Here is a 21,870-nt window from a genome sequence, read left to right as displayed (position 1 = left end):
GCGCGGCGGAGGCCGCCAATAGCGAGTGGGCGGCGGCGCAGGCGCGCGGTGAGCAGGCGCGGGGCCGCCGGAGACATGTTCCGCTGCGGCGCGGGCGGGTTGGTGCGGGCTCTGCGGCCCCTCAGTCCCGCGCCACGGGGCCGCGCCGCCGCAGGTGAGCTGGGACCGGGAGGGCTTGGGGGGGCCTTGCCCGGGGCGCGGCCTTCGCGGGGGTTCCGTGAGCGGCGTAGGCGGGAGGCCCTGCCGCTGGCTTCCGCCTCCACGCGGGTCGGGGCTTCCCTTCTGGTGGTGGCGCTGCCCACTCGGCACGGAGCTCCCTCCCGCTCTGCCGGGGACAGCACGCGGTAGAACCCCGGTTTCTAGCTCTGCAGCTCGCCCGGGGGGCTCTGGGCGCCCGTTACCCGGGCAGAGGGCACCCGGGCACCGCTAATGTGGAACGGGCTCCTCAGCAGCGCCGTTGGCGGCGGGGCCTGGCTTTGGTTGAGGCAGCGGCGGATGCGGTGCGGGTGCACCAGGAGCGGGAAGGGAAACCTTGAGCCCGGTGGAGTTGTTCGAGCGCCTGCGGTTTCGCTTGAGGGTTACAGCGCAGAGCTGTGCGTTTGGGCTAGGAGCTGGCGGCAGAGCAGGAGGAAGGTGTTTTCTGCATGAGGCAGAAGCACGTTCTGCAGAAGAGCCCAGCCACTTAGGCCAGCTTCAGCTGCTGTGCAGCACAGTGCTCCCAGCAATCCCCGTGATGGCTCCGCTTAAAGATCTCACTGGGACAGGCGAGCCTGAACTGAGTTACAGTGAAATCCAAAGCCAGAGCTGTGCAGGCACACTCTGTGTCTTGAGTGCCGGTGGCTGCCTTCACCTGAATGTGCAAGCATTGCTCCTTCTTTTCATTTGGAAGGCCCTTTTCTCAGCAGAAGCCCCTCTCTGCTGGAGGTTCATCTCAGGGGAATGAGCTGTGCTGGCAAAGGAATTTTTTTGCTGGGATAACTGTAGCTGCGGCTTATTCTGGCAAGGTTATGTTCATCTCTGCTTGCGTGTGGTGGAGCAAGCAAACAGGAGAAGCTCGGGTGAGATACAAGGCAGAAGCTCTTCCCTGTGAGGGTGCTGAGGCGCTGGCACAGGGTGCCCAGAGAAGCTGTGGCTGCCCCATCCCTGGCAGTGCTCAAGGCCAGGTTGGACAGGGCTTGGGCAGACATGATCTGGTATGAGGCGCTCCTGCCTATGGTAGGTGGTTGGAACTGGATTGTCTTAAGGCTCTTTCCAACCCGAACCATTCTATGGTTCTGTATGATGCTAAGTACATCTTGAGTCGGGGGCTTAGAGGAGCGTGAGAGCAGCAAACGTGCAGTACCTGGGTATCTCTGATGTCTTCTCTCAGTAATGTGTAGCCTGAAGGCTTCTTCAGCAGGAGATACTCCTAGCTTCCTAGTATATGTTCCTGCTATTAATTTGCTCAGTGACTCTTTGATCTTGCAGGTGGTTTTGGTGTCCACAGCTGCCTGGAGCCCTTTGTTGTGGCAGGGAATAACTGAGTGCAGTCACTCAGATGTGGTGCTGGGCTTTTTAAAGCAGCACCTTGTTTGCTTTGGTTTCAGAAATGCCTTGGTCTCTCAGTTTCAACCCATGCCCTTGTATTGATGGTCTGTTTGTGTTTTTCTCTAATGAACTGTGTTCCTCAGGCAAGTTGCTGCAGCGCTGGAGCGCTCCGGTGGAGCGGCAGCGGAGCATGCATGGGGCTGGCTCCAGCGTGCCTGGTGGCAACGGCGCTAGTTCGGGTTTTGCCCTTATTGTGGGCTTGTCAACATTAGGAGCGGGTGCCTATGTAAGTAGAAAGGTAGTTCATGGAAAGAAGCTGCCATACATCTCTCCTGTCAACCGTTTGCTCTATTTCAGATACCTTTACTTAGCTTTTTATTTCTGCTGCTATATCTTCCTTCAGAAAACATCAAGGGGAGCTAACTAAGCTGGCTGGAGATTAACTTCTGATGAGAATTGGTTTTTAACTGTAATTTCAGTTACCTTTTAGATTTCTTTGCTATGAAGGCACTCATTTATTTTTTTTTTTTTTAGTTTTTTAACATACTGTGACAAACCAAAGCTCTCCCTGTTGTATGTGCTCTTAGCCTGTAGTTCAGGGTGAGTTGGATGGTAGATGTTTTTAATACCAAAGTAAACCATTCTTTGTGAAATCTCAATTCAGAACATCAGTGTTCAGTTTGTGAAAGTGCACCCAATCAACCCGAAATTGGTGGCCATACACTTCTGTCCTGATCAAAAGATTCAGAAAGGTAAAACTTTGCTTGGAGAGTAAATAGCATTCCTAGGCAGCTGAAGCCTACCAGCCTTACCAAGGGGTGGATGGTCCAAAATTCATGTCATACAAATCTTTGTTTCAAAATTCCTTCTTGTAGAGGATCATATTTGGTAAAAGTCCTGAGTCCTTGTTTCTTCTAATGAAACTCTTCACATGCAGAAGGCTTCTGGGAAATAAAACAATTCACAGCACTGCACTGCACACAGGAAAGGTCTTTTCCTGTTCCTTTTCAGTCTTCCTTGCTGTGCCTTGCTGCCCTGTTTGAGAAACAAGATAACTGAAATTACAAACCACATTCTGCTCTTCCCAAGTTCTGTTTAACCAAGAATCCTTAATACTCAGCTCTTTCCTTCTCTTCTCTCTTGTTGCCTGTCTTCGCCTACAGTTTTGCAATGTCATCATCTAAGATGCCCTTCTAGATCACTGACGTCTTCAGGTGTTCCTGGCAAAGCTGGCAGCAACCTTTTGTTATACTTAATTGTAGGAGGAACAGTCACTGGGACAGGAGCTTATGTAAGACACTGAAATAAATGTGATTTAATGGGGTGAGAGGGGGGAGGGAGGGAGGGAGGGCACCTTTCTGTGTGGCATTCCAACTTAGTCTTTTACTGTGTGCTCTGTGGCTTCAGATATTTCATTTCAAGGGACACTGTCAAGTAACTTAAGTTTACAAACCCGATAGTCTCAAAATTGTAGTTCTTAGTAGGAGAAATTGCCTTAGAATTAGCTTTTCCCTATCGAATAAATCTAAACCCCAAACCTGCTGCCTTTGATTTGTAACCATCAGAAAGGCACAAATTAACACATCTATTCTGATACCAGTAATGTTGGCTTACAAAAAAGGAAACAATCACCTAAATATGAGCATGATCGAGGAAAGGAAACAAAGCTTGTCCAATTGGGTGATGTCTTCAGAGCAGAGCACAGAACTATTGCTCTGTTAACAGCGCATAGCTGTGTTTCTGGCAAGAAGGAGCTTGGCATTGTCCCTTTGAAAACAGGTATCCTGAAGACCTGATGTGACATTTTGCATGGGTACAACAGTCAGGTTTTTCAAAGGGGTCAGACTTCATTTTCTGTGTGCTGCCCTTCACCTCGCTGAGAACTTCATGGTTCTGCTTGCAGAGGCAGAGGTAGTTTTGTTAACGTTGAATTTTATCTGCTGAAGCAAAAGGCTTTAAGATATCTTTATTCTACCAACACCAAGTTCCTGTTTTCTGATGTTTTTTGACCATGTTTCCATTCCATGGATATGCTTTTGTCTGCCTGATCTTTTTCATGCCTGGCATTAGATTACTCATCCTGTTTGAGACTCTTTGGTGTGGTATAGAACACCTAATTGTGGAGATGGGTAAGATGCAAAATGTCTGGGGAGTCAAAGATTCCAGTTCCCCAAAGGAATTAACTTTTGCTCAAATGCAGTTTGGATGTCAGGACCCTGGCTTAGCAAGCACTAAGTCAGTGGCATCAGCTGCAGCATTACCAGTCATGCCTTCACATTTAGGAGGCTTTTATTGCTGCTGGAAATGTCCCAGTTTTGATGTTCTGTCACAGTTCAGAATACAGTAAGTGGATAGGTGGTTGTGTTTCAGACTGTCTTGATAAGGTATTTTTCTCTTTTATGAACACTGTAAAATGAAAGTTAACATCCTGCACTTATGCATTATTAGCAAGGCTAGGTTTTGCCTTAAAATTGTTTGCTTCCTTCTAATTTGTTAACTGTGGGGGCAAATATGGTTTGACCTGCTTACAGCAGTCTCATTGTCCTTTGCTTTTCTAGATTAGCAGTGTTTTTTGGAAGTCAGCAAGAAAAGGACATTCCTTCCTTGTCTGTGCCACTAAACTGTGTCCCCAGGCATGCAGGGGATGCTCACACTGTGTCCTGGTTCAGCAGACACGCAGGCAGCAGGTCAGCAGACCTGGGAAGCATTTCCAGCCAGAGGGCGTTGCCTAGAGCAGCCACGCTCTGTGTCTGAAGGGCACTGCCAACCTCGGTGATGTTACTGCTGTAACAGCTGGCCTAAAGAAAGCCAGTGAGGTTGTTTGCTTGTTCTGCCTAGCTGCTTTTGAAGCTGGGGACTGCTTTTTGCCTTGAATTTATCTTCTTGTTGTGCCATGGCCTGGCTTGCAAACAGCCTTGGAGTTGGTTTGACTGCATTGCCATTGTGGTATCTGGTCCCTTTTGAAACAGGTCTGCAGCAAGGTCAATTGCTTATGGAAAACAACCATACAATTGAGATTCATCACACCATACGTAGAGCAAATTGTCTGCTGAGCACATTCCTCTCGCAGCTATATGCACGTACTTTTATGGGCACTCCTTTCAGTGAGGTGTATTTTGGTCTATGTGCTTTAATAAGCAGCAGATGCCTTTTCTGAGCAAGCAGGATGGACAAAAGCCTGTCAGGGAGGGGGGGAAGCAGCATGGTGCTTTGTTGCTCTAAGGTGCATAAGGTAAATATCTCCTTGTCTGTCTCCAGGTATATAAAACATTGCGAGAAAACAAAGAGCGATTCACCAGCCGGGTGACAACGATAACTACGCGGTCTCAGGAAAAGGAATCGTCTCCTCCTGGTGGGTACGAGCCTGATGGTTCTGGGTTGGGGTCTGTTTGCCATAAGCTGCTAACTTGAGACCTCTAAAACAAATGGAACAGATCCCTTCTGAAAACACAGATTAATGTAAGCTGCATGCTTATGCCTTTGCAGCATTGTAATTCTCAGTGTACACTGCTGTTTGTGATTCCTGTGTTTTCCCAGCGCAGAAGATGGTGCTAGCTTTCCATGGCCTTGAAGAAGGCTTTGCTTTACAGTTAATCATGAGGTTGTCTCTCAGGGCTCCTTCCTGCTGTTTGTGCCTTCTGTGATAAAAGGAGGAAAGAGTTATCCCTGCTTTTGGCTTCTGCCTTTATGCAGCCTGGCAAAGACACTGTGATTCCACAGGGATAATGTGGTCTGCCAGCACAAAGTCCTCTGTGCTGTGCTACATTCCTGTCCCATGTAAAGTGGGCTGGGCATGTGAGAAGCAGCCTGCTTGAGCTGCATGTAGAGGGAGGAATTGGGGCAATTATGATGCTTTGCAGGCTTTATGTGGAGCACAGGTTGCTCATGGAAGTTCTCTGTTAATTTATGAGATCTGTCTGAACCACTGAGCCAGAGGATTGTATATTTAGTAATAACAGTGGCTTTAGGCCATAGAAGAGAGAGTTGGTATGTCACTTTACTAGGAAACCCACACAAAGAATATCCTGCAGACAGGACAGAAAACTGATTGCTTTGGTTTGAAGGATGGAACATTTTTATTAGGGTTGAGGCTGGGGGACAGACACAGCCTAGATGCTGAAGCAGAGGTCTTGGTAAGTCTATGTTTGTGGAGGCTCTGTCCCTTTGTAGTGGAGAGCTGGTGAATCCTGTGGCCTCCTTGGATCAGCCCTGACCTGCAGCTTCTTCCCTGCAGTGTCCCTGTGGTTTGCTGAACTGAGCTGCTGTATTCTCTTTCAGATACAGATGCTGCTGCTCAGGGCAGAGCAGGTGAGTCTCGATGGTAATATTTAACTAACTTTTATTCCTGCATACGGTTTAACTGTGTGTTGCTTAGAGAGAGGACCTGCATGTGGGAGGAAACACATCCTGGTAGGAACTCAAAACCTGGTCTCCTTTCAGAATTCACATGGTGTTTTAGGGAACTTTCCTTTCTTACAGACTGTTCCCTGAATGGCCAGTGCAGAGTTTTGTTCTTGCTTACAGTTGGTTTGTGGTTAAGAAAGACATGCAGCTGGATCAGACACTTTTCAGCTGCGGTTTTCCAAAGAACTTAAAAAGTTGTTTTCTGGTTTGAATACCACTCAGGCCATGTCTCCTTTCCTGGTGTTTTGACTCATTTTTGAGCTTTGTCCCTCTTGCTATCTCAACAAGGCACCATGTACCCTTGGCTCTCTAGCATATTGTTTGGCCAGAATAGAGGTCAAGCATGTTTTTGCTGTCCTGGATCTACTGTACAGATAATGTCCTGATCTTATATGAAGCTTCTGAAATTGTGTATTGAATGCTGGAAATTCGCAAAGACTTTGTGGGTCTTTGACTTTGCAACCACTTCTCCCCGCTCTGCACATTAAAGCAGCATTCTTAAACTGATCCATTCATAACAGGAAGCTCTCCGAGAATCTGCTGAACAAGTAGCACAGGTTCACAGTAAGGCTTCAAACCTGTTAACAGGCTCTCCAAATAGTGATGTTTCAAGCTGTTACATAGATCATTCTTGTTCTCAGCATCCTAAACCAGAGAAAAATAGATCTATAAGAGAGGAGCTAAAGCCCTGCAGTGAAAGCTGTGCTACAAGACTGTTCCAAAACTCTGTGACTGCCGCTGAACTGTGCAGATCTGGCTTCGAAAAGGTAGTTTGTTGAAAGCTGACATTTTGATTTGTGCAGGGATCCAGCTTTGAAGCAGCAGCATGGTTCTTGGGAAGTATTTGGAGTGGGGGTTATTTGAGGGGCAATTTGCCAAAGGAAGGCTGTATGGGAGAAGCATCTGGTGGCATACTGTTCTTTAGGACTGGGCTGTGCAGTTTTCCCTGCTGAACTTGCAGTAAGCTGTCCAATCTGTCACCTGCAGCTCCTGGGGCTCAGCCTGAGGTCCCATCTCACGTTCCTTTCCTGCTGATTGGTGGAGGAACTGCTGCCTTTGCTGCTGCCAGATCCATTCGGGCTCGTGACCCTGGTGCCCGGGTAAGAGATGTCCAGAGCAGACTTGTGTGGATGACTGAATACTGTGCTTGCTTCAGAGCTTCTGTTGTGTGTTTTGCCATTTGCCTGGCCTCTGTACAACTGCTGTGTTTAATGACCAATTAAAGGTGCTGATTGTGTCCGAAGACCCTGCCCTGCCCTATATGCGCCCTCCTCTCTCCAAAGAACTGTGGTTTTCAGATGATCCCAATGTGACAGAGACTCTGCGATTCAGACAGTGGAATGGCAAGGAGAGGAGGTATGTGTCACTGATGGGTAGCAAGGATGAGGGAGAGGGCTTAAGGAAAAGCTGACGATGATCAAGCTGGTTTTGTGAGAGAGCCATGATGGGCCCTGAAGTGCTGCGTGGACAAATCACTGGGTAGATTTCTCTGTCTGCTTTCTACAGTGTCACGAGGCTGATCAAAGTGGGGACAGGGCACTGCGTCCTGTGTGCAGAGTGTGTGTGTTATTTTGCACTGGAGTAGCTGGCTGACTACCTTGAAGAGCCCTTGAGATGCCATGTGGCTTCCCAGTGATGCTGAGATGTTACAGACAAGTCAGGAGCAGACTGAAAGGTGCAGCCAGTGCTGCTGCACATGAGAGTTAGCTCAGAACTTAGCACTTCTTGAATCTTGCTGGGATTCCCTGAGACACACACGACCCCTGGCAGGAATCCTGTGAAATAAGTTAATACAGTGAGGCTGTAGGCTCACAGTTCAGAGCAGAGCTCCAGGGACCCTGGACTGCATTTGGTTTTTGTAATAAAGCCTTACTGATGAAACCCTTGAACTCCAACAATGTGAAGACCCTAATTCTTAAAAGTAGATAAAAAAGAATTCTGGTGCTTGTTATAGGTGCTCAGAGGTGTGTTGGTATTATTGGTAATTGCTGGTATCGCAAAGTGGAACCCATTTGATAATGGAGCTTGTTTCAGTATCTATTTCCAGCCGCCATCGTTCTATGTACCTGTCCGTGACCTGCTTTATGTAGAGAATGGTGGAGTAGCAGTTCTCTGTGGCAAGAAGGTGGGTACAACACGAGTTGCTGTTCCAGCATCATTTAGCTCTTCCCAAGCAGAGCCTCTGCTTGAAGCTAAACAAGTGCAGGTGGTGGTGTGGAGGGTTGGCTGAGGAGGAGAAGGTGTACAAGTTTGAGGGAGGTTTACATGATGAAGCAGAGACTGTGCTAATCTTAAGGACATGGTTTGAAAGCAGGATAAGCTATGAGGAGGAGTAGTGGGCTGAGGGAAGATGAGGAAGAGGGAAGGATAAGTCTAAGTTTTGAGCATGGGACAATATGTAGAGCTTAGAGCAGGGTGTAACAAAATGTGAGCTAGGCTATATATCAGTCAGGGGTGAGGTAAGGAGAGCAGAGTGATCAGAGCATTGGGTTATAATGTGGGCAAGGACTTTGTGCAAAAGCAGCAGGAAGGTGGAAGAGTTCATGGTGAGGCTTCTAATATGTTTGTGCCCTCAGTTTTTTATATCTCACTAAAATAAGGCTTCAGTGAGTCCTTTTACTGATACCTCAGGTGTCCAAGTCCATTTCTTAGAGCCTGGGAAGATCAGCTTGATCTGTGATGGCTGTCAAAGAATTCCTACTTCTTGTCTTCTTCCTTCCCTCCTCCCCCTTGCCCTAAACCTAAAGGTTTGAGAATGTAACTTCCAAGTTTGCTTTTCTAATCAATAGTCTGTGCAGTTTAACTCCCTACAGTGCCCAGGTGTTTAATTTTGCAGGTTGTACATATGGATGTTAGAGGCAACACAGTGAAACTCAGTGATGGTACCCAGATATCCTATGACAAATGTCTAATTGCTACTGGTAAGTTGTTGGGGGTTTTTCACTTTTTATTCTATGTCTTGTACCAGGCTTTTTAGTTCAGTGACATTTATCTGACAAGGAAATTTCTGCAGTATGTCAAACACTTGGCAGAGCAGTAATGTGAAGGACAGTCATAGACAGCCATGCTTTGGGTGTTTCACCTGCCTCACAAAAGCCAGCTTCTCCGGGATGTTCGCAGCTTTGCCCTGTGAAAAGCAGCAGGAAAGGAGGAAAAGGTGACTTCGTAGCAGCTCAGTAAAAGAACTGCTGTACAGGCCAGCTTCAGGTCCTGCCTATGGTCTTGTGTGGTTCAAGTGGCACTGGCTGTCTCCAGTTAGTGGAGCAAGGTGTACAGCATCCCATCTTTTTCTGTGGGTGACTGCTGGGTCACCTGCTGCCCACCCAGAAGGTCTTTCATGTTAAAATCCCAGATGGCAACAGGGAACAGAGCATGTTGTAGCAGTCTGGGGAACAGAGCATGCTGTAGCAGTTTGGAAAGCACTGTCATGATTAAAGGTAGCTCTGCATTGTCTGGATAGCCAGTGACCTGGCCATGATGTCATTAGTCTCTTTCTCCTTGCCCTCAGGTGGTTCCCCAAGGAATCTTCCTGCCATTGAAAGAGCAGGAAAAGATGTACAGCAAAGGCTGACGCTGTTCCGAAAGGTAAAATCCAGCAGCTGCTGTCCTGGGGTGTTGAAACAACAGAGCCATGGATGCTCCTGCTCAGGGTCCGGGACAGCTGTGCCTTGGCTGCTGCTTCCTTGGCCTGGTAGCCAGGAGTCTGTTTGCTAGTTATTTCTTTTCCCAAGGCAGCTAAACGGGTAGAGTCTACCAGAGCACTCCCCTGCTTGCCTCAGGCCTGAGAGCTGCAATGATGATTGTTGGTTTTTTTTGTCTGGTTGCTGGGTTTTGGTTTTTTTGGTTTTTTAGTTTCCCTCGTGTATGGCTTTGCACCTTGCAGGCCTTTTAAAACCACGAGCAATGTACGCTCTGCAGGGCAGTCTGGCCTGTGAGCAGCGAGTGCCTTCAGGACTGTAGGGAGACATGGGAAGCTGGCTCAGTGCTCAGCCTGCCACCCGTCAGGAGTAAGTGCATGCCACGATCCTGCAGCACGGAGGCAAGAGGTTGGCCTTTGGCCTAGGACATGACAGAGGCTGCTCTCGTGCTCTGCAGTTGAGCTAAGTGTGAAGCTGAGCATGTGTCTTAGCTCTTGAACTGAGTTAGATGGTTTTCCAGTGAGCTGATAAACCGATATCCCTGCCTGCTTTGTGGTATTTCTTCACCTTCATCCCATGCCCTGGGACAAAGTGAATAAAAGACATGGAATTTAGTCATGGTTTTTGCTGTAGAGTTGGTTTTAGCTGACAAACTCTGCTTTTCTTGAAAACATGGTACTGGGGACAGGTATGCAACCTTCTCCTTGGTCTAGTTCAGGGAATGAATTGGGAATAAGCCATCTGAGAACTTTCTTCTCTCTGCTGGACTTACCCTAAGGTCTGATCTGCTCAGCGTGGGAAGGGAAAGATGTATGACGTGAGCTGTGGCATCCTTGTAGTACTGTTTGTGCTGTAGTACATTTGCATCTAGAAATTTAATTGTAATTGCTGTTGGAAGTTAGGGGAAAATGCAGGAATCTGAGGTTACCTGGAGAGGGAAAAAGTAGCACAAACATTAGGAAGCCAGAGAGGTTTTTTTCATGTGCAATAAACAAAGAGGATGAAGGAGAAGCACATCTCCCTTTCTAATTTGGGGAGAGAGTTGCTCTTATTACAGAAGGAGAAATTGGAGAAAAACATCTTCTGTGGCCATTCCTGTTTGAGGATATTTGAAATGTCTTCTTTCAGATTGAGGACTACAAAAAGCTGGAAAAGATTTCAAGAGAGGTCAAGTCCATCACAATCATTGGTGGTGGCTTTCTTGGCAGTGAGCTGGCCTGTGCGCTGGGAAGAAGAGGTAAGTGTGCTGCTGTGGGCAGTGTGGCTTCAGCTGGCACCTTGACAGAAGTGACAGACACTGCATGTAAGCAGCCTAATGTTGTAAACTCCTTCATTCTCCAGCTGCTGATTTTTTGCACAGACTTGTGGTCTGCTTGAAACAACCCTGTTGCACATGTGTGGTGTTGGCTGTATGGCCTGACCTAGATTTCCATTTTCTCTCCCATTAGCTGTCAAGCAGCCCCTGGCCACAAAGAGTTTTGTCAGTCGGGCTCCCTATAAGCTCTGCACATGCTGCAAAGTCATTCCACCCTGTAAAAAGCTATATTTGTTCTCTCAATGCTAAAAGCCACCTTAAAACTGGCATTTCAGAGAGGCCATGAGCAACTGGATTCTCACTGTCAAGTGTGTGCAGCTTTGAGTAGTGTCTTTATGGCAATTTTCTGATATGGAAAGTTTTCTCCAGCACAATATGCATTTGGCTTAGAAATCTGCTGTCTGTTACCCTGGAGTTTGCAGGTGTATGGGAAACAGTGGTCAGTCACTTTCTGACTACTGTGGGAAATCTGGGAGCCAGAACTCCCCATTTCAGAAACTTCCGTCAAGCTCTTTGCATAAACAAGTCAAGTACTGAAGTGTGTACTGCTGCTCTTTAGCCATAGGTTGTAAAGCTCTTTGCATTCCTTTCAGCACGAAGCAGAGGCCTGGAGGTGATTCAGGTGTTTCCAGAGAACGGCAACATGGGCAAAGTCTTGCCAGAATATCTGAGCAACTGGACCACAGAGAAAGTCAGAAGAGGTGAAGCTGTACTTCAGGGTTCCTCCTCAGAGGGTGGCAGAGCTGTGGTGTTTAGGCCAGTGGGTGTTGTTTAGCTGTTCTCTGTGAGATACAGCTCTGCTTGTCTGCTGGTACAGCCTCAGGAAGACCAGGTCCCTGAGGTGGCTCAGCTGCAGAACAGAACAAGCTGCAGTTCAGGCAGCTTGGGTAATGCAGAGCTCCCATGAATCTCTGGCCTCTTAGATGTTCCTTTGGGAACACCAAGCACACGTGTGCTGATGCTGGTGAGGTTTTCCCTCTGGCTGTTCCTGCACAGAATGATCCCTACTACATACTGGCAAGTTACTTTAACAGCTTCTGTGATCTGGAACCAAAGTTGTCTTACAATAGAATAGAATCATAGAATCATAGAATAGTCAGGGTTGGAAAGGACCTTAAGATCATCAAATTCCAACCCCCCTGCCATGGGCAGGGACTCCTCACACTAAACCATATCACCCAAGGCCTCATCCAACCTGGCCTTGAACACTGCCAGGGATGGAGCATTCACAACCTCCCTGGACAACCCATTCCAGTGCCTCACCACCCTAACAGGAAAGAATTTCCTCCTTATATCCAACCTAAACTTCCCCTGTTTAAGTTTTAACCCATTACCCCCTGTCCTACCACTACAGTCCCTAATGAAGAGTCCATCCCCAGCATCCCTATATGCCCCCTTCAGATACTGGAAGGCTGCTATGAGGTCTCCATGCAGCCTTCTCTTCTCCAGGCTGAACAGCCCCAGCTTTCTCAGCCAATCTTCATATGGGAGGTGCTCCAGTCCCCTGATCATTCTCATGGCCTCCTCTGGACTTGTTCCAACAGATCCATGTCCTTTTTATGTTGAGGACACCAGAACTGCACACAATACTCTAAGTGAGGTCTCACGAGAGCAGAGCAGAGGGGCAGGATCACCTCCTTCGACCTGCTGGACAAGCTCCTTTTGATGCAGCCCAGGATACAGTTGGCTTTCTGGGCTGCAAGTGCACACTGAAGCCGGCTCATGTTCATTTTGTCATTGACCAGCACCCCCAAGTCCTTCTCTGCAGGGCTGCTCTGAATCTCTTCTCTGCCCAACCTGTAGCTGTGCCTGGGATTGCTCCCACCCAGGTGTAGGACCTTGCACTTGGCATGGTTAAATAACTGCCTTGTTCTGAGTTGCTCTAGCCTCGAATCATTCCACTTCATACAGCCTAGTGCAGTCATCTTAGAGTCACTTTGAGAGCAGGGTTGTGTAGCCTCATGCATGCAGCTTTGTAAGGCCAGCTGCTCTGGTGTTAGCTCAGAACGCCTCTGAGATCTGAGATACCTTTTCCCCATTTGCTATATGAAATGCAGAAAATATTCCTGTACATTGGTAAGTGGAGTGGAGATAAAGGGAGAAGGGATGTAGCTGGGCTGTGGATTGCAGGCCCCTGTAACCCACAGGTCTGAATTACTTTGTGGAAGCTGCCTTGTCAGACCCATTGGTCTGGCTTGTGGCAGAGCAATAGGTAATTGAATGTCCTTAGTGCCTGAAAGGCTATCTTTGGGAGTTCTTTGGGGTGTCACTTTATTGTATGATGCATGTACTTTTGATTGCTATTTAAGTAGCTCTTTCAAACTTTTCAGCTGGCTTGCTTTCTCATCATGCTTTGCTCCAAACAGGAGTGGCAAAGGCCACTCTTGGTGGCTAGCCGAGCCCCTGCTCTGCCTGTGTTTTCACCAAGGACCTTCCTTCAGCTGAAACCAGTGTGCCCCTGAGTGAGCAGTCACATTCCCTGTGTTTCCTTCCAGAGGGTGTTAATGTCATGCCCAACGCCGTGGTCAAGTCTGTCTCTGTCTCTGGAGGGCGGCTGGTGATTAAACTGAAAGACGGACGAAAGGTAAATTTAAAAGCAGGGAGAGGTCCACGTTTGCAGGAGCACTGAGAGAACTGAGATTCTAATTCCGAATCCCCAAACAGGTGGAGACAGATCACATTGTGGCTGCAGTAGGCCTGGAGCCTAATGTGGAGCTGGCCAAGTCAGCTGGGCTGGAGGTGGACTCTGACTTCGGGGGGTTCAGGGTGAATGCAGAGCTGCAGGCACGCTCCAATATCTGGGTGGTGAGTATGTGAAGAGGAGATTTATCTGCTGGTCCTGCTGATGCGCTTGGACCACACAGAGTTATGGGGGTTGATGCATCCAGGTTAGGTGAATGGGGCAAAAAAATCACAAGTATTGAGACCACTTGTACCACAGACCCTGCTGGCAGCCATGGAGGCTGTGCACCACAGCATGCTTTGTGCTGTGGGAACAACAGTGCGAGTGTTCTAAGTTATGCTGTGTAAGAGGAGTTGGGGTAACCTAAAGATACCGTAGGTTATTCTACTGTGTAAGAGGGGTGGGAGTTAAGACTTCTTCTGGGAAAATGTACCTGATAAAGTCCTTATTTTTCAAAAGATTGATGAAAAATGCTGAAAAACCAGGACTTGTGTGGCTTGGGTAGTGGGATACAGCAGAAGTGGTGGTTGGGGTTTGTTAGAGATTCCTGGTTCATATTTCCACTTTGTTCTCTTCCAGTGCCATTTTTGGTTGTGATTAGTTTAAGCTTTCAATGTCAATGTTCAGCCCTCACTGAATGATTCTTTTTAAGGCAGGGGATGCTGCCTGCTTCTATGATATCAAACTAGGTAGGAGGCGTGTAGAGCACCATGATCATGCTGTTGTGAGTGGAAGACTGGCTGGAGAAAACATGACAGGAGCTGCAAAGCCCTATTGGCATCAATCCATGTTCTGGTAATGTGATTTCTTCTTTTTGTATTTCTTACTTGGTCTCATTGAGGAGCTGTGACAAGATACACCTTGTAAAGGTTTCTGCTTCTTGAGTGCAGCAAAGCTACTTCAGCAAATACAGTACAGCTGATTGTTCCCAGAAGCACAGGGAATGGGAAGGGATTGAACATTGCTGCTCTGTCCTGACCTCTCCAGAATTGTTTTCCTTCCTGCAGATCCCCATTTCTCCCAGCAGCCATAAAGAGCAGCCTCTTCCTGCAGAGCAGGCTGATTTGCAGGTTGAACTTAGTAGCAGCTTTTCTGTTAAAATGATCTCCAGTTCCTCATCACAGTCTGTTGGTGTTGGCTGTTTTGCACCACTGCTGATTACCTGAACTGATGCTTCAGTAGTGATGCGCAGCTGCATCCAGGAGTGTTTGTGTGTTTATTGTTTTCCAGGGGTATGGAGAAAATAGGCTGTTCTGCTGTATGTTTTGCAACACACATTCTTTTTAAAACAAACAAAAAACCACATACAAAAAGACTCCCAGAGCTGAAGATCAGAAATGTAAGGTTAGCAGGAGTTTAAATATGGGGAAAAGTTTTACTTTACTTGGAGAAATCTCCTCAAAAATAGTTATTTATGACTTGCCATCATTTACCTGAACACTTGGTTTCAGAGTCTTGCAGGGACTCTGGAGGAGTTCCCCACTTCTCTTTGAGCCACAGCCACCACAGAAGCATTCATTTCAGCTGGGTGGTTTTCTTCAGGACCCTTGCCCATGACACAGATGTAGGTGATGGGGGATCGTGAGTTGCACTAGTGTGTTCTGTTGGCAGGGGTTACCCTCGGGGCTTACCAGCCCCCACCAAGTGACACTTCCTTCTCCTGGGCTCAAAACATGGCATGTGGCAGGAGCTCCTCGTACATCTGTTCAGGATTCTTTTTGAGTTCTGACTTACCCACTGCTGGGAGCCAGGTCTGGTTAGTTGGCACGTTACTGGGATTCCTTTCTGTAAGCCCAGTCTGTGCTGGAGGACTCTGGCCAGGAAGTTCATGATGCACGTGTAAGGGACCCGTGTTGTTTTGTGTAATGCATCTATTTCCTCGGCATAGTTGGGAACACTTTTGACACTTCTACAGTAAGTGTACTTACTGGGCCCCAAACCAGAGCTGCTTTGACTCCTGCAAGCAGCCCAGTGCATATTCAGCAGGTGCCCAGTTCAAGGAGGAGTGACAGCCACATGTTCTTGTTAATCTTCTCAGAATGCTCTCTCTGAAATACACACTCAGTAATTGCCTGTACTGCAAAATCTGGGGCTTGTAACTCAGCATGGCCAGAAGCTGGATCAGATGATCTTACTAGGACCTGGAGGAACACTTGCTTCTGCCCCAGCTCCATGTTACAGTGGTACTATGCAATCAACACAGAGGTTTTAGCAAGTACCTATGAGCTGCATCCCAGTGCCCACAGTTGAGTACTGAGGTCAGATGTCTGACTTCCTAAAGGGCAAAGATCTATGCAGCTCCTGGAAGCCACCCCTTAAGTATTTGAGGTTCTTGTTTGTTGAATCAGAAAGTGATGGTCTCAGACTTGCTGTATCTTCACTGCTTGTGCCACCTTAGCGTATGCAGATGAGATAGTGTCAGTTAGCCTGCACATGCCCACCCTCCCGCCCTAAGGCTTTGGGGCTGGATGGATTTGCCTTGTGTTTGTCTCGCTAATGCTTCAAATGCTTTTTCCCGTCCTTCATTCCTAGGAGTGATCTGGGCCCTAATGTGGGGTACGAAGCCATTGGCCTTGTTGACAGTAGTTTGCCAACAGTAGGAGTCTTTGCTAAAGCAACAGCAAAAGACACACCGAAAAGTGCAACAGAGCAGTCAGGTAGGGCTGTAGTTGTGCTTGGGAGCTGTTGGCGGTGGGTGGAAGGTTTTGGGTCTCTGCGGTGGCCACAGATTCAGGCTGATCATACTGTGGAGCACTAAGAGACATCAATCTGTTTCTTTTCTAGACCAAGCTTTAAAGGCTGGTTTTGATATTAAAATGTCTCCAAGAAGACACTTACCATCTCAGTTACCAACTTTTTTTCTCAGGGAAGCTTAGTTTCCTCTATCTCCATAAAGTAATCAGGTTTTGGACAAAAGATTGTGTGGATCTAAGCATCTTTATTTTGCATATGCTGCCCAAAAAGATTCCATTTAGTGAAAGAAGTTGGGAATTGTCAGGGTTGTGCTTCAGGTTAGGATTGCTTCATTCTCCTGTTACTGAAACCTAACTTTTGCTGTATGCACCTCAAAGGAGAATGCCTCGGGCTGTTACAGAACCTCAGTTTGCTTTCACAATCGCAGCAAAAAGCTGCAGCTTTTTTCCACACTGGATGTTTGCTATCTCGTATCTTTGTGTTAGGAACTGGCATTCGATCAGAGAGTGAGACAGAAGCAGAAGCCTCAGAAGTTCACGTTTCTCCAAGCTCTTCACCAGCGCCTCAAGTTCCAAAGCAAGGAGAAGACTATGGCAAAGGTGTCATTTTCTACCTCAGGGATAAAGTTGTGGTTGGAATCGTATTGTGGAACATCTTCAACAGGATGCCTATTGCTCGAAAGGTCAGTACAGGACCAGTGTGCTGAACAGGGAGGCTTGCTTAGGTCAGGGATTTTCATGCAGAACAATCAACCTACCAATCGAAAATTAGGATGAATAAATGCAGATGCTGTGTCTGGAACGATGCTGTGCAACATCCAATGGTAGCCCTGCCTCAGGTGAATTATGGGAGATGTCCTTGTGCTTTTCTGCATGTTTGTTCAAAAGTCTTACAAAAAAAACCACACAAGTCAGGTTTATGCTTCAAGCCTTGCCTTTGCAGGGCTGAAATTTCAGGCCTGTAGTAAGTACAGGCAAGAATCACAATGGACTGAGCAGGAGCATGAAATGTCCTATATTTGTGCCACTTTTTCTGATGTACAATCGTCTAAAACAATCTTAAACTCATCCTAGATACCCTGCCATAAAAAGTCAGGTTAGGAGCAGCCTTGAGTAGGTGCTTAGCCTGTCTCCATCCCCCACAGTCAGTCTCCATCCACCAAGGTAAGATTAGCTATACTTGGGTCACTTGTTAACATCTGGAGAATTTCAGTAGTTTGTGAGAGTTTCTGTATCATCTCCAGGTGATCTGTCCCAAAATGAGCTATTCTTAGTGGTGGAAGTTTCTGTTGGTACCTATCAGAAGCTTTGAGGATGCACTTTAAACCTATTAGTACTTCCTTCCCCATGAAAGAGATCCTTTCCTTCCTTCTTGTAGCAGCCATTCCTCTAAATCAGAGGGCCAAGTGTGTACCTTGCCCTCTCATCTCATCTGAAAGGTAGGTTTGCAAGTTTAAGCCACTTACATGGGCTCCTCTAAGTCATGCAAACAGCCAAGCTGGCTCATTTTCTCAGAGCTGAGGTGAATCACTTGTTGAAGGTACCTGTTCTTCAGATCTGTAAAGGGAAACCTAGGCATCAGAAAGAAATCCTACAGGAGAAGTGAGATGGTTTCAAGTCCAGCCTGTAGGCAGATAATAATGTGTTTAAGACTCCCATATAAATTTGGCTGTAGTAAGTACTGTTGTGTTGTGGACTGCCGAAGTTGTCATCAGCAGAGCTTCAGAGATCTAAGGAATTTGTTGTGTTGATGGGTGACAGGTACAGCCTTGCAGCACTGGTACTTGAATGTGGGGGTTTTAATGTGTTCTTCCTTCCATCAGATCATCAAAGATGGGGAGGAGCACGATGATCTCAATGAAGTAGCAAAGCTTTTCAACATCCACGAAGACTAAACTCTGGAACAGAAACACCACAATAGGTGCGAGTAGGGCAGGGGGGCCACTGTCTGCGTGCACCCCTTCACCACAGACGCTCTCCTCTGAGTACATGAGAATATTTCCAGTCACCTACAGTTCTGATCTTTGCACCAATAAAGTCAGACTGTTCTAACTTAAATAACTTTGTCCTGTAGCTGTGCATTGCTGGCTTTGAAAGGGGGAAGTATGCTGCATGCTGTTGCCAGGTTTTCCCTCATGTCGGTAACAGAGAAGCCTGTGGAGCAAGCTCTTTCCTTGCAGCACTTGCCAGCTGCTGAGCTTGCAGTCCTGCTGGCTCCTGGCAGCACATGTTGGCCAAGTAGGAAAAGTGCATCCTGATGGTATGAAACAGTGTGTGATGCAGTGGCTCCCAAGTCAGCTGGCTTTTGAAGCCTGGTGCGTACTGCAGCCCAGTGACTGTAATGAGAGGGATGTAGAAGGGATGTGAGAATAAGGAGCAAGGCTTGGAGTTGCTAAGCCCAGAGATAAGGAACTAAACTATGGGAGCAATGGAGGAGGTGCACTTTTGTGTGTTTGGAAAGCACAGGCTGAACTGGGTGGGAACAGGCAGACATGGGAGGTGCTGAACCCAGAGGTATAATGATGGCAGGAGCAGGTTATCAGCACTCCAGCCTCCATGTAGGAACTTGCGATCTGTCATCTTGGCTGTGCACACCAGTCCAGCAGGTGCTGTGGCAGGTCGCGTTCTACCTGCCAGCCCCTGCCCCTGCTCCTGCCAGCACAGGGCTCTGGGAGGTGTGGGCTTGGGTCCCAAACCAGTGTGACAACACAGGAGCAGACACTGTCTGCCACCATCGGTGAAAATGGCACCCCAGCCACCACTTCAGTCAGAGAGAGCTGTCAGCAAGTGCTGCAGGCTGCTACCTGTGGCAGGGAGCCAGGGACCCCACCAGCAGCCAGTGGCACGGCAGGACCCAGCACACAGCAGGGCTGCAGGGACACAAGCAAGAGCAGCCACTGTCCGTGCAGCCAACAGCAAGGCCCCAGCCACTCAGCACACACTCAGGAGCGCTGGGCGAGTGGCAGAGCACCTGCCAGCAGCAGGCAGCAAGGACAGCCACAAGAGCAAGTTGCCGGTGCTGCACCAGAAGGTGTTTCCTCAGCGTCTGCCCCCACAGCCCCACATCAAGACTTCAGAGCAGCCAAAAAGCAGAGGCCAGCCCAGAGCTCCTGAGAAGCACCGAGCACCTCACCCTCCTATTGCACCGGCACGAGGTTCCCGTCGCTCTGGCAAGCAGAAGGCAGCAGCACAGGGACAGAGACAGGCACCTGCCCTGCAGACCACCAAAGCAAAGGATGCAGCTTTGGAGGCCACAGCCATGAGCAAAAAGAGGAAACCACTTGTGCAGCCTGTGGTTGTCGTCAAGAGAACCAACCAGCAGCAAGTGGAACACCAGGATGTGGCCCAAAGTGTGGATGTGGCGATGGCAGCATCGTCCCATGCACATTCTGAGCACATTGAGACTCCTGTGGCTGAAGGCCCTGAGGCACAGCCCAGCAAACCCCGCCTTGTCCCATCAGCAAGTGAGCCTGGAAAAGATGTAGTGTCTCCCATGTCAGGAGACCATCAAGAACAGGACAGGAGAGCCATTGTCTCCTCAGAAGCACACAAGGTGAAAGTGGCAGCTTCATTGCCCGACATCCCCGTGGAAGACGCTGGAACACCCCATCTTGCTCCTGGAGCAGACGATGAAGGAGAAGCAGCAGCTCCTCTCCTGGTACAGGACTCTCAGCACCAGGTGAGCACCACGCATGTGGCCGGCACCAGGGATCCTGAGGTGCTGGAAGCAGCCCCAAATCCCAAAGCGCGTGTGCCAGGGACATTGCTGGTGCTCCCTGTGTCATCCCGCTGACATTCCCTCCCTCCCCTGCCTGTGCTCTTGCTCTCCCTTCCCGCACCCCTCCTCTGGAGCAAAGGCACTGAAGGAGAGCAGCCCGTGAGGGAACTCCCCAGTGAGCAGCCCCCAGCAGCAGCCCCAGAGCCCATGTGACGGGCCAATGCACCACCCAGCCCTGGCGCTGGTTATAGGGCAGCAGGGGAGAAGGCAGCCCATGGCACAGCACCCACACAGCTACGTGCAGCCCTGAGAGAGACAGGGCTGGGGAGAGCTGTCAGCTCCTGATGTTCTGCTGTGTGTTTACAGGAGGAGCCAGCGGCCTTCCCTGAGGAGGAGAAAGAACTCATTGAGGACAGTGAAAACTTGCTGTCCCCAGTGGTTATTATCATCATACATAATAACTTGGTCAACCCATCAGAGCCAGAGCTTTTCCAGGCCCCCCGCATGGGTGCCCAGGACGAGTCCATCTCCCCCAGAGGCAGGGGCATGGATGCGGCAGGAGAGGCAGCCGGAGACCTGCAGTGCTTATCTCCTGCCGCAGCCGGTCCCACAGACACTGAGTCAGTAGCTCCTGCCCTGTCTGGAGCTGCTCAGGAAGAGCAGCACCGCGCACCTCTCGCTGCTGTGGCACAAGAGCAGGAGGCACCGGCATCAGCTTCCACTGGCTTTTTCGAGCAGGGGGCAAAAGCAGAGGCACGGAGAAAGTCATTTGCCCTGCTCAGCCCCACTGCCTCTGAGTTGGTTCTACACAGAAAAGCAGGAGCTCAGGAAGAGCCCAGCATGGATGAGCAGCAGACAACAGCTCAGGCCCAGAGAGAGGCACCTGCCTCACAGAGAGTCACAGTAACCAACAGAGCTATGCAGGTCTTATTCAGGCACAAGGCGAGGAGAGCACCAAACAAGCATCAGGGAGAGGCCAGCACAGCCATTGCCTCCCCGCCACTGCAGGAGGATGAACTGGCAATGTCACCTGCCAGTGTTCAGGACACCAAGGATGAGCCAGGTACATCCCTGAGTCAAGTGGCACCAAGGCTATGCCGGCAGCAGCGTGCACACGAGTTCGGCCCTACCCCGGCCTCCCCTCCCTGGACGAGGGCTGAAAGCCTCCAGTGGAAAGTCCCTGGGGGAAGCCCTTGGTGGTGGGTGGCAGCGGGAGCTTGCCTGGTGCCCGCCCAGCCCCACGCCTACAGCTCTCCTTTCCCCACAGGCATCGCCACCCTCCCGGACAGAGGAGCAGTGCAACAGCGACGACCGTCTCGCTTCAGAAGGGCGCTGAAGGCTCTGCGCAGGGCTTTCCGCGGCTCCTGCGTCAGCCCCAAAGTGGAGGAGTAGAGCCCCACTGCCACCTCCAGACCCCAGGGAGCTGCACTGAGGACGTCGTCCTGCAGCCTGCGCGCGCTGTGGACACTTCCTCAGGCCAATAAACCAGATCTTTATCCCCACAGTGCTCACCTCTGCCTGGTCCCTCTCAGGAGAAAGCCGGGTGCAGGCAGGGTCCACCCAATTATGGCTCTTTCCACGCTGCTTTTGCCCTGCCACTGCCTGTGGCTGCTCTGGGCTGGCAGCATTCCCATGCTCCTTCACTGCCCCATTAGCTCACACCGTTCTGCAGGGAAAGCTGCCTGCAGCAGGCATGGGACAGGGGAAAAGGAAGAAAAAGCAGGAGCCGGTGTCCTGATGCAGGTTTTTTTTTTCTGTACATCAGTGTTTTTGACAACACAGCCTGTTGCTGTTTATAATAAAACAGAAATCAGAAAGAGCAACCAGAGTACACACCCAAAGGCAAAAAAACCCTTGGCTTACACAAGGTGCTGCCAGGCCCTCAGGAGGGA

At 49.1% G+C, this 21,870-nt stretch overlaps 1 protein-coding gene across 4 annotated transcripts; it reads left to right on the top strand.

Annotated features, from left to right (window-relative positions):
• The first annotated feature begins 4 nt into the window (after window positions 1-4).
• On the top strand, window positions 5-18,321 carry AIFM1 (apoptosis inducing factor mitochondria associated 1). 4 transcript variants are annotated; one of them, XM_061368963.1, is made up of 18 exons: window positions 5-154; window positions 2,691-2,818; window positions 4,786-4,879; window positions 5,806-5,835; window positions 6,919-7,031; window positions 7,157-7,287; window positions 7,966-8,056; window positions 8,768-8,852; window positions 9,440-9,516; window positions 10,698-10,806; window positions 11,478-11,585; window positions 13,380-13,468; window positions 13,549-13,689; window positions 14,220-14,362; window positions 14,798-14,911; window positions 16,100-16,224; window positions 16,747-16,943; window positions 18,084-18,321. In XM_061368963.1, exons 1-18 carry the CDS (start codon window positions 76-78, stop codon window positions 18,153-18,155), a joined length of 1,926 nt encoding a protein of 641 aa, XP_061224947.1. In that variant the 5' UTR covers window positions 5-75; the 3' UTR covers window positions 18,156-18,321. The 4 variants fall into 4 exon arrangements, with proteins under 4 accessions (XP_061224947.1, XP_061224946.1, XP_061224950.1 ...); XM_061368962.1 differs by lacking the exon at window positions 2,691-2,818 and adding an exon at window positions 1,671-1,813; XM_061368966.1 differs by lacking the exon at window positions 14,798-14,911.
• Window positions 18,322-21,870: the final 3,549 nt, after the last annotated feature.

This window comes from Neopsephotus bourkii, unplaced genomic scaffold (genome assembly GCF_033783945.1).
Source record: "Neopsephotus bourkii isolate Nb327-2 ecotype Australia unplaced genomic scaffold, CSIRO-AGI_Nbou_v1 NB_1468, whole genome shotgun sequence".
Taxonomy (NCBI): Eukaryota; Metazoa; Chordata; class Aves; order Psittaciformes; family Psittacidae; genus Neopsephotus; species Neopsephotus bourkii.
The sequence above is the reverse complement of the archived record's forward strand: the minus strand, read 5'-3'. Positions and strand labels throughout refer to the sequence as shown.

Coding starts and splice junctions, on each gene's coding strand:
- AIFM1 (XM_061368962.1), top strand. CDS start 76: ATGTTCCGCTGCGGCGCGGGCGGGTTGGTGCGGGCTCTGCGGCCCCTC. Junction 8,057..8,767: donor CAGTTCTCTGTGGCAAGAAG/GTGGGTACAACA, acceptor TTAATTTTGCAG/GTTGTACATATGGATGTTAG. Junction 11,586..13,379: donor CACAGAGAAAGTCAGAAGAG/GTGAAGCTGTAC, acceptor GTTTCCTTCCAG/AGGGTGTTAATGTCATGCCC.